The sequence below is a fragment of the Pecten maximus genome, chromosome 5, assembly GCF_902652985.1.
Source record: "Pecten maximus chromosome 5, xPecMax1.1, whole genome shotgun sequence".
NCBI lineage: Eukaryota > Metazoa > Mollusca > Bivalvia > Pectinida > Pectinidae > Pecten > Pecten maximus.
Genome location: NC_047019.1, coordinates 4,229,682 through 4,242,266, shown reverse-complemented (window position 1 = coordinate 4,242,266; position 12,585 = coordinate 4,229,682). Strand labels below are relative to the sequence as shown.

General features: G+C 34.9%; 2 protein-coding genes across 2 annotated transcripts; one reads left to right on the top strand and one right to left on the bottom strand.

Moving 5' to 3' along the window:
* Nucleotides 1-556: 556 nt before the first annotated feature.
* On the bottom strand, nt 557-6,058 carry LOC117326712 (T-complex protein 11-like protein 1). Its single transcript, XM_033883435.1, has 5 exons — nt 5,931-6,058; nt 3,378-3,589; nt 2,080-2,212; nt 949-1,069; nt 557-625 (listed from the first exon to the last, which is right to left on the bottom strand). Exons 2-5 carry the CDS (start codon nt 3,553-3,555, stop codon nt 557-559), a joined length of 501 nt encoding a protein of 166 aa, XP_033739326.1. The 5' UTR covers nt 3,556-3,589; nt 5,931-6,058.
* Nucleotides 6,059-6,332: 274 nt separating this feature from the next.
* Nucleotides 6,333-12,342, top strand: LOC117326915 (baculoviral IAP repeat-containing protein 5-like). Its single transcript, XM_033883718.1, has 4 exons — nt 6,333-6,501; nt 8,529-8,638; nt 9,792-9,909; nt 10,357-12,342. Exons 1-4 carry the CDS (start codon nt 6,403-6,405, stop codon nt 10,438-10,440), a joined length of 411 nt encoding a protein of 136 aa, XP_033739609.1. The 5' UTR covers nt 6,333-6,402; the 3' UTR covers nt 10,441-12,342.
* The last annotated feature ends 243 nt before the right edge of the window (nt 12,343-12,585 follow it).

Below are 12,585 nucleotides of genomic sequence, written 5' to 3'. Positions count from 1 at the left end.
AAAATTTACCGGAAAAAAACCCCCTCCTTTTTTAAAAAAAAGTTTCCCTTTGTTTTGGATTAATTTTTTTCAGTCCTAGTATTTTTAGAGACAATACATACACTGCTACAAATTTCAAAACACAATAGGATTATCCCCATTCAAATTCATAAACAATGAATTGAAAGCTTAAACTATATTTTTAGAAATCTCTAGATTAATTTGCAAACGAGTTGTGACTCGAGTATCATTCAAAGTAAGACAAAATTGTATTGATATAATCAACAATCTCGATCTATCCAGGCCAATAAGCAAATGAGAAATTTGAAGGCAGTTAATAGCAGTAATTGGTAATTAACACAAATTATTTTAATTGGCCAGTCTAATGCCTTGATATATATATATAGCAAATTGATTAAGATTTTGGGACAGTCAGCCTCACACCTCATCCAATAAACATACTCTTTGTCCTGTTCAAATTTTAGCCCAAAAGCTAATTAAAATAAATTAATGGAATGATATATTAGTACACTGGCAATGCCATATAAAAAAAGTACAAAAACTACCATTAGTGCAATCAAAATTTGGCAAAATTCTTCCAGCATGAAAATGGCTTAAAACTGTACATATGCAGTAACTCGCAAATCTAATACATCATAAGAACATGGATGAACAAAAAGTGCTGACAATGGATATTTAAGACCCGACACTTTATCACTAGCCCTCCACCTCTGGGTTGCGAGTTCGAAACCTACGTGGGGCAGTTGCCAGGTACTGACTGCAGGCCGGTGGTTTTTCCACAGGTACTCCGTCTTTCCTCCACCGCCAAAACCTGGCACATCCTTAAATGACCCTGGCTGTTAATAGGACGTTAAACAAAAATAAACCAAACCAAGCCCTGTTCATATACATCAGATACACTGTGTATCAATCTGCAGAAGCACACCTGTTGTTAGAAGTTCAACTTACCTTTTGGACATCCCCGATGAGAACTAAAGCATGGTGGTAGTTTGGGGGATCTTCATTGATACTTTCCTGGAAAACGTCCCAGAATGCTTTATGCATAATCATCTCCACTTGTTTCTCAAAACTGTGTAAAGGGGAAAAGGGCGGTCTTATTAGTTATCATTAGGTATATAGGTCTATTGCCGGATAACTGTAGTGCACATGTACGAAGTACCAACAGAGCTATAAATGTAATCTACAACATTTAATAGTTTCACAAATATTAATTCATTAAACTTTGTAAAGATTTACCAACACTTCCTGAAACTTCCAATTAATTGTCTTTTCAAAATCATCGATGATTATCATTTTCTTTTTTTTTCGACTAATTTTCGATTATTTTTTTATCAATGGCCCATGCCACCACTCATGTCAATGACAGACTTTCAACTATCCAAGGATCTACAAACTGTGGAAAATGTTCCTATAAAGAAGGAATTTTCAACAGATACGACAAGAGTATCTTCCACATCAATTAAGCATTGATGTCAATTTTTTGTAGTTTCATCGGGGTATGAACAAAAATTTGTTTGCAAAAGTTTGCAAACAATTTTTTTTTCATACCCCAATGAAACTAAAACATAATTGCCATCAACACTTATAATCAATTTTTGAAAAAAAAATTCTAATTTAAAACATGTTTTATGTACAATTTTACTGGTTTTAAATGGGATTCTTTTTCTCAAAATCAATACGCAACGTCAATTGTCGTATTGTGACGTCAAATTTTTCGCACCATTCTCTGAATTTTTTCATAGTGGTATGAAAAAAAATCCAAACCAATCAGAAAGCCGCATTCTGCGTACAAACAATGGAAAATTAATTATTAGATTTTATATCTTAACCATTCAAATTTATGCCGTGAACAAAGACTGAAAAATTCTACCTTAATTTTTTGCCTTTATTTTGGGACAGTTTTTCCAGAAAAAAAGTGCTTTTCTAAATTCTATATTCGATGTGGCTAAATGTTTTCAAAATTCTTGATGAACTTTTCAGAAAACCATCCAGACCTTCATGAATAAAGAACAAACTTAATACAAAAGAAAGAATGTTGACTTTTAAATAGACATTCAATGGTCATCACCAATATTTTACCTCTTTGGATCCTTTTCTGCGGGAGCTATTTTAAAATTTGCATCTACTGCTATCTCATGTGCAAGACTCATGTTTTTGACTCCAGTTGTTGCCTTGATAAGCTCTTCCATTGAAATGAACTTTGGTGGTGAGGCTGTGATAGAAAAAGTAAACACAATTATTTAAGGTAAGACTTCAGTACAATGCATATGGTCATGATAATCGCTACAAGCATGCTGGGTATTGCTAAAGCAATAAATGTCCCCTACCAGCCCCTGCTAAAAATAGTAACAGTGACCTTGATTTTTGGTTTGTTTTTGTTTAACGTCCCATTAACAGCCAGGGTCATTTAAGGATGTGCCAGGTTTTGGAGGTGGAGGAAAGCCGGAGTACCCGGAGAAAAACCATCGGCCTACGATCAGTACCTGGCAACTGCCCACTGTTGGGGCAGCGGTGGCCGAGTGGTTAAGGTGTCCCGACACTTTAACACTAGCTCTCCACCTCTGGGTTGCGACCAAAAAACCCTGAAACTCAAAGTTGATCTGTAGCTACTCATACTGATGTTACATACCAACTCTTTCACCAACATATACCTCTTGAAGCATGGCTGAGAAAAGTGCAGAAAAATGAGTGGACGGACTGACAGACAGATGGACAGACGGGCGGAGGGACAGACAGACGGAGAGGAAACCTATAGTCCCCCACGTGCACCCGGTTTCACTGGTAGGGGACTAATAAGTATATATCGTCCAATAACTTTATAGCAATGAGGCTAACATAATGATTTAAAATCAAAGTACATAGAGGGTAACCGTATATGCTTAATGAAGAACAATGAAATTGTATTAATTAGGAATTTTAGACATGGGTTAATTAATTGACTAATGGATAAAATTCTGGTATCTATGAAACATTTTCATACTTGCCACTTTATCACTATATAATCAATTTCAAATTTTTGCTTATAAAATCATAAACTCTTTATCAGCAATTCCTACATACAGGTTTTATTGTTTATTGGTTTATTTTTGTTAAACGTCCTATTAACAGCCAGGGTCATTTAAGGATGTGCCAGGTTTAGAGATGGAGGAAAGCCGGAGTACCCGGAGAAAAACCACCGGCCTACGGTCAGTACCTGGCAACTGCCCCACCTAGGTTTCGAACCCAGAGGTGGAGGGCTAGTGATAAAGTGTCGGGACACCTTAACCACTCGGCCACCGCCGCCCCTCCTACATACAGGATACACACATCTATCAAAAACAACACTAGAAAAATGAAAACTGGTCTCTTGAATATGTAACCACACATGAATCGTCTACCTGGTACTGGAAACGGTGACGCCCTGCGAGGACTAGGAGTCTGTGTACGTCTCTTCTTAATATCTTGTCCTTCCTCACTCCCAGTGCTTGCCATGGACGAGTTTAGCTCATCCTCATTATCTGATGAAACTCCTCCCAGGGGGAGATTCAAATCATCTCTGTCTCCCTTTTCTGCCATCTTTTAATTATCCCTCTCAACGATTAATGAATCCCTATTAAATGGACAATAAAGAGCATTTTGAAAACACAATAACATATAGGGTCATTCAGACTGACCTCACAATGGTCCGAACAATAGATTATGCCACTCCCAATGGTGGTCTTTATTTTTTTTTATTAATTAACTTGGACTAAGTAAGGTTAAATAGTGAATAAAATACAGGTGAACCAATAACCATTGATTATCATAGCACTGAAAAATGAAAATTACCACAGGACAGAGAATGATTCAATCTTCATTTTTAATACATGACATTTAAAATTTGGTCAAAAAACGAGAAAGAGATCGACTATTAAAGCTGTCTATTGTACAGTGGTACATAGCCAAATCATAAAGAGCCTGCTGAACCATAGTGACATCACTTATTACTGTATGAATGGGCTTATATTCCTTGTTAATCAACTCCACAGCCATTAATGAACTCAAACTAAAAGGTTTTCAATAGTATCTTAAAATCAATTATATCAAATTAATAACGGGTTACAAAACACATTACATTTTATGATATTGTTCTATTGCATGTGTAAAAGTGGGGAGTATAAAGTCCACTTTAATTTCTAGCTCAGACTATAGGGGAAATTCCCTTTGGCCAAGTGGTAGGATGTTTGCTTTGAGAGTGAAGACTCGCTAGTTTGAAACCCAGCACAGGCAGGTATTTTTCATTACTCCTTCCTATTACAGATTTGGTGCCGTTGACCACTCCAAGTGTAAGCTATAGGGGATTGAGAGGCTTCCTTGGAGAGAAAGAACCTAGGTTGTGGTTGTCACCAAGGGCAAAGACTTTGTGAAGGAGGGAGTTGTGTAAAAGTGGCGAGTATAAGGTCACCTTACTAGCTCAGACTAGGGGAAAATTCCATTTTGTCTAGTGGTAGGATGTTTGCCTTGAGAATGAAAGTTCGATAGTTTGAGCCCCAGTGCGGGCAGGGTATTTTTCATTACTCCTTCCTATACATATATAATTAATCAAATATAAGCAAAACAGAAATTTATTGAATAAACATTTCATAGAGGTAGCATTAAAATGTCTCATGAGTGGCAGAGTCTGTTTGAAATTGGAGCATTCAATCATAAAATGATAACAAGCAATAGATGTGGCAGGATTAAAGCTTCATTGGAGTTTGAACAGTGGATGACACATTTAGAACAAACAATGGTCTTGGAAGATTGAGGTTGTGTGTTTGAATCCTGATCTAGGCATTCTACTCACTTCCATGTAGTGTTATAAGCAATTTTGCATCTGGGTCAATCCCTCATCTTTAGGCCTAACAGCGATTTTAATCCTTGCCAGACTATACTTACTTGATACATGTAATGTACATAGTCATATGTTTATCATAAACACATTAGACCACACTTACCAAACATCTTGTAACTTAAGTAAGATCTACTAGTATTCAGGTATTGTGGCATCAAATAATTCCAATATAAAATTGTGTGCGACGGAACAGGGGAAATCACTTTCTTGCCTAGAGCCTTGGCAGGTGATCTTCATGTGATCGATAATATCTACCTCCTGAGTCAGCTGAGTGATGGACATTGTACTATCTAACACCATGTAAATAACATATATATAATATAGTGGGGGTACGTAATTTCGCACACTTTCGGTATGTATTTAAATACATTTCCATCAAATCAATTTCAAATCAAGAAAGAATATATCTCACATAATGTAAACAAGGTGGTGAAAATGACGGGGTGTCTGCAGGTCAGCGCTGTTATTAGTTAAATACTTTAGTGGATTTGTATTCAGTTTTGATTATAATTTGATCAAATAATATTTCCCCTAACTATTTGCATATTCACATCCCAATCAACAACTGAGATTATTTTAAATAAAATATTTAATCACCCGGTATCCATTGTATTGGAAGAGAGTCGTATCAGTTAAAAACGAACTTAATCTGAAAAGAGGTATTTAAAATGGCAAAAGTTCCACTAAAGTTTGGCATTAGTGAACATATAATAAAATAAAAACACAGTCCTCGACCACTTGAAGGGAAAACGCAAAAAAATCGTCAGGTGCGCGAATTATGTGCGAAATTACGTACCCTTGCTCTACTGTAGTCCTAATTATATAAGTGACAGTGACTGGTTCTCCTTTAATATACTTATCATTTATGATTATTAAATGTTGATTTTATTGTGGCACATAACCGCAACATACCAAACCAACTTGCGGCAATATCTTCTTCTGGCTCGTTTTGTAGAACATTTACTATTGAACGAGAGGTCAAGGGTTGACCATATTGAATGACTAACTAGCATTTATACACAACAAACTGATCGTCTTTACGGTCAACTTCATCCATTGCAAACGTACAAAAACTTACCTATTCGTCGATCGTCTACTGCTTTCTCTTGATGTCGATAAAATGATTTATATATCTCAATACCAATCTGAAAATATCATGTCCGTCATTCCGAAGTGTCTAGAACTTAGTAGAGAAATCTGAGCTGTGACACCTTTCTTTGTTTACGGAAATGACATCATGCATCTAAAAACGGAAACGGATGCAAGGGCCAAGAGCATATTTAACACTAATAAATATATATAGGCCTACTTAATTCAAATTATGTCTCTGTATTGATTAAATTAGTAATTAAATATGGATCATTAAATGCGGAAATGTGACGTCAAAATACAAAAATAAACAACGCACAAATATAATGTTTTGAAAATAAATACATTCCGGATGGATTTTGGAATCCGCATTGGTATTTAGAATATTATTGCAATATCCGTTGATTTTACGAGAGCGCCTTATTTGAAAGTTCCAAGATTACAAATCTGTAAACGTCACTATGGGAGATGATTCGGAGTATTTCATGCACACTGAAGACGAAAGATTGAAATCGTTCAAGAAATGGCCATTCAAGACAGGAAGTTGTTCACCGGCAAAGGTATACAATAACATTTCCGGGGACAGATGTATCTGCTCGTTCCCCTAATTAGCTTCCAACTGTTCAACCACAGGGACATGTCTAGTCTTATATTAAAAAATAGCCAGAAATACCTATATATATATTGACTTAGACTAGACATGCCCCTGTGGTTCAACAGTACAGTCTCTGAAATTAGCTCATCGTGGTACAAGTGGGGGAAGTCGCGATCGGGGCGTCAGATGTTTTGTCCGTGCTCATCATTTTTAGATTTTACAATAAAAAGAAGTATGGAATCAGAGATCTATGGTGGAATATACATGTTGATTACTGAAACTTGAATGACTGCGTTTCCATTTGGAACAACATGACAAAAAATACCACAAAGAGCAGCACACTATGTAAAAACAGACATATACTACAAACTACAATGGCCAACACTACAAACACAACGCTTTTGCACAAGAATAAATTGATTGTTACAAATTGTACATCAAATTGTTGCTTTTGTAACTTGAAAGAGAGTAGTGTGCCTTCACCGGAATCAAACCATGCCAATGACCCTCAGCTTACTGGTCCACCGCTCTACCGACTGTACTAAAGGGAAATTCTTCCTCCTAGCATGAAGCTAGAAGGCGGTAATATCGCTATGTACAGTCCAAGATGTCTCTGGTACAGTATATATGTACACTATTTGCAATTAAAACCTGCCACCCCCAATATAATTAAAATTAGTCTAGTAATTTCCGCTCCTCTACAACGCTCTATGATCACTGCAATATAAGTAATTAGTATTGTATTGCAGGGTATAGTAGAGGAGGGGAAATTACAAGTCTAATTTTAATAGATTAGATTGACTACTTCCCCCTTTCAAATGTGTTTATGCCAAACACACATCAACCCAGGTTCTACTTCCAATAAAGCCTCTCATTCGCCTTTAGCTTGCATTGGAGTGATCAACGGCACCAAATGTAACAGGAAAGAGAGTAGTGTACATGTGCCTCCACCGGGGATCGAACCAGCAACCCTCGGCTTACTGGTCCACCGCTCTACCAAGAGTGCTAAAGGGAATTCCCCTTAGCACGAAGCTAAAACGCAACCATATCACTATGTACACTATTTACAATTAAAACCTGCCACTCTATAAACCCAAATCATATTCTCACTCCCACAGACCCCCGAACGTGACATGCATACCCTCACACATACAAGCATATTCGGCTACAAAAGACACTTACAAATATTGAGTCTTTCCACAAACAGTAACATAGCGAAATCTCCTTCCAATACCAATAGCAGCACAACACTAGAGGACTGACTTCAAGGCACACATTCCCTATATACAGCCCTTGAAGCCCTCATTACTCTCTAAAATATATGCCTGGTTTTTTTTTAACCTTTAATCTATACTGTACCTATACAAAATATAATAAAAAAAACCACTGTAAATAACCCCCTTTCACGCCTCTGTATTATGACCCCTGATCATGAGGGCATAATGATATAGCCCCTGTAATCTAAAGAAAAAAATAGTTGGGCAAATATTACTTTATTACAATTATAGCGATATAATAGCTATTTATAGCATTACCAGCCTGGCAAAACAAAAAATGGGGTAAAAATGCATACATGCAAAACCAACAACTGAAACTTGCTGGGGATGATGTTTATAAGCAACATTTAAACATGATGCAAACAATTTTGACTTGAAACACAAGAGTACCCGGGTAATTATTTACATGTACTTGATTAACTGAATAAATTCCGATCAAAACTACTTTCAATGTGTACGAATTAGAACATTATTGAATGAAAGTTTTGAAAATATCAAAATAACAGTAGGTATTAAAAATATCGTTTGGATTTAATTGGATATCTGCAAGGGGAAAAAAAGTCCCTATAGCTATAAACTAAAATTAATATGTCTGAGACTTTATCAAATTTAAGAAATTAAACATCTTTAAATATCTTTAGATGGAACCTGATTCATCTTAGCATTTAAATAAATCTAAATGTAAATTTGAAGTAGCCATTTATTTTTGTTACAGATGGCTGCTGCTGGATTCTACCACTGTCCAACCAAAGAAGCACCCGATGCCTGTAAATGTTTCGTATGCTTCAAGGAACTTGAAGGATGGGAGAGGAATGATAACCCATGGTAAACACTGTCTTTTAGTCATAAAGCTGATGTTTTTCATGCCTATTATATTTGTGTCTGAGTTAAGGCCCCATTAGGTTTTGGTTTGTTTTTGTTTAACGTCCTATTAACAGCCAGGGTCATTTAAGGACGTGCCAGGTTTTGGAGGTGGAGGAAAGCCGGAGTACCCCAGAGAAAAACCACCGGCCTACGGTCAGTACCTGGCAACTGCCCTACGTAGGTTTCGAACTCACAACCCAGTGATGGAGGGCTAGTGATAAAGTGTCGGTACACCTTAACCACTCGGCCACCGCGGCCCCATTATAGCTATCTATACAGGGTCCATGGACGTATATTATCGTGAGGAACATATTACCGTGACGTAAAACGGTAAGGGATATTCAAAGGTCAGTATTAATTCATATTGACCAGAAGCTTTTGTTTTTATGTGAATGAATATTACCTACAATGATGCAGAACCACAATCGCTGAAAAAGACGCTCTGAAAACGTGCCATTTTACGTCACAGTAATATGTTCGTCACGATAATACGCATGGACCCTGTAGCTATTTCGGGTTTAGTATGCTGCTTGTTTTTGCAATGAAGACATCTGATCAATATTCCCAAAATCTTTTAATCCGGTATATTAATTTCACTAATTTTGCATTTTTGTTGCATCAAAAAAATTCTCATTTTTACCCAGGTGGCGTTTTTTTTTCAAAATTTGACATTTAATCAAGGAAATAAAGAGTTATTTAGATGGGGGGGGGGGGTAAGTTTATTTCAGAAAGTCATCCTCGCCGATATAAAGCTAACCAAATGAGACCAGTCCTTAGGTATACGGCCCTAGATTGTCAGAGAATAGTAGGACTTAAAAAGAACATCCTTGAGTACCTCCTTCAATACGAGGCTCCCAATATATCAATCAATCCTCATATTAGAAGAGTTATCTATGTTGGGGTCATCAATGGTGATTTTCTGTTGTAGACAAAAATTATAACGTGATTAATTTATTACATGTTATACAATAATGAAATGCATGAGAAAATGACCATATGTATCGTAGATACCTGTGTATTACCTGAAATTAAAATCCAATTTTGTATAATTACACAAAAATGTATGTAAAAAGTAATTTTATACATAAATTGAACCCTGTCTTTTTTTTTAAAGGGATGAACACAGGAAACATTCCTCAGCTTGCATATTTTTAAACTTGGACAAACCAGTTGAAAAATTAACCATGGAGGAATTTGTTCGCTTATTAATGCAGATACAGAAGAACAGAATGGTTTGTATTTGTTGTCTTTGTCATTAGAAATTTTGTAAGTTAAACTGTTTGAAGTTGAATTAATTCAAATTCCATCTATCTGTATTTATAAATGTTGGTCAAGGGGAGATAATTAAGTTAAATTGGTAGGGTAAATAAATGCCTGAAAAAAAACCAGTTACACTATATTTTAATGTGTTATAAATATAAACTACTGATGATAAGCGATAATGATATTGGTATCATTAAAATGGACATAAACAGTGTTGGCTCAATTTTATCTGTTAATATTTACCCCTGTAAAGCCCTGTGTTTTAATATTTAAGTATGTTGTAGAGCATTTTAAGAGATCTTATAATGGATAAACTCACTGTTAGAAACATAATCATTATCATCATCTTTCCGATATCAAATCATTAGTTTTGTATTTGATGCAATAAAAGTTTTCTCATTTAATTTATTTTTTAGATTAAAAAATTTGCTGCTCTGAAGAAGGAAGTTGAAGAAAGTTCTGCAAGTGTGGAAGCCACTCTGGAGTCCTTTCGTACCTGAATGGGATTCTTGTAATTTTTAAATTATTCTGAGATAAAAACTGACACAGACTAGGATATGCCATCCTTCAATACCAGTCAGAGACAATATGATGGATTGCAATGGATCCGGTTTCCTTCCATGTTTTTTTTTTTTTTTTTTTTAAATTTTGTTTATTCATTTTCAGAAGCATGTGTCACAATCTGCATTACATGTATATGAACCTGAAGAATGCAGATTATTGATTTATAACATTGTTCAGGGGTTTAAAGTAAAAAGCCATTACGATTTTGTGCTACAGAACTCAATCAATGTAGCATAAATATTCTAAATACCTATACAATAATTGTAGTTTAAGTGGAAGAAATAGCTTCATTATTTTTACTATGGTGACATTTATTAAAAATCATATGATGCAATAATTAGAAATATTTACTTATAAATAGATATATGCTTAAATTTGCATTATATTACATTATTACCAAATACATAATCTTAGATCAGGGATCTTAGAAATTTGCATGTTAAATGAGAGTATTTTGGTAAAGATTTGTGTGATTTCTGTCCCCCAGAAAATGGAAATGTAGTTTTTTGGGGGATCTGAGTTTTTTTTATAGTTAGAGTTAGTTATATATCAATACAGGAAAATCTAGTGTGGTAATATACTGTTGTAAATTTGTCAAATTGTCACACTTTGTATTAAGGTCCCATTCTCAAGATTAATGAATCTATCCTGGATTTAAAATTATTATTTTTTCATATTTTTTGCCAATTTTAACTTTGAAGTTAAAATCTTAAGGCTGAAGTGTCTGTTTACACTATCCATAGATAGTTTCAGGCTTTTTTTTTTATCTTTTTATTAACTTGATTGATGTGTATATTGAATTAGAATTCAAACACTGAAACACTGTTTCCTTTTCTTTCCTCTGATGAATTTTTGTCTTTCTTACAATCTCTTTTTAGGCATTTTCTTCTTCTACAAATCTCTTGTCTTCTCTTTCTTTCTCTTGTTCTGTCTGCACTAATAACTGTGATATTGAAAGCATATCACAAAGGTTGGAAAATGTCAGTCACAATCTCAACACATAGGCCATACATATGTTTTATACATTCATGATACTGTAAATATACATGGCTTCATTTTCTGTCATAAGGAATCTTGATTTAAATAATTTCATGAAATATTGATCCAGATAAGATACATTCATCCTATCTTAAAATTCTCTTATAAACAAATTTTATATTGATCTTCCTGTGCCAATATTTTTGTACCTATGTCTGAAGTATCCTTCAAAATATTTGTTTTGTGTAAAACCAAGAAAAATTCAAGCAGACCAACTACGTGTCTCAACATGTCTAAATTCTGGTATTGGGGTCAGAGGAAACAAGGGTTTACCAACCCTGGAAATTGTATGCAACATTATTATGAATTTCTATGACGATACATTTCTGTAGAAAATTGTTTTTTGCTGAAATAGTTTCTGACATTTTAAATTGAACAATTTATCTGCAGGATAAACCCATGCCTGGTAATAAGCCCATCCATTTGCAGTTCATTATAAAAAGTTTTAACAAAACTTATTTCATTGACCGGCAATAAGTACATCTCCTTTTTTTTGACAACGTTGATGTGATAACACCTTTGAATTATCAAAAGGTAGATAACACGACAGAAACTGAAGTCATGTTTTTCATAGCCATTGCTTTAAATAATGGGTTAAATCACAGGGACTTGGCATAAATTTCAACCTACGGTCCATATATATATGCATAACAGTAATATGTTGAATATTGCTGGGATTTGTGCCAAGTCCCTGTGGGTTACATGCCAATATATGTATCATCATATGATTATGTAACATTCTTTTATAATTTGTAAAGTTGAGAATAATTATGACAATAAATATTGCTATGTATAAATAATTTTGTTGTGATTTCTTTGTTTACCCACAGGGGTTTGTAATGAATGTTTATGATAAAAATCAAAAATAGAGCCATGAGCCATGATATTTAAGGATTAAACTGTCTTTTTGTGGTGTCTATGGTCGATATAGATGCCAGAGCCAACAAACATGTCATATTGTGCGCTAAAGCTCATGCATCTATAGCGACCATAGACACCAAAAAAAGACAGTTTAATGCTTATATTTACATTCTCGACATATT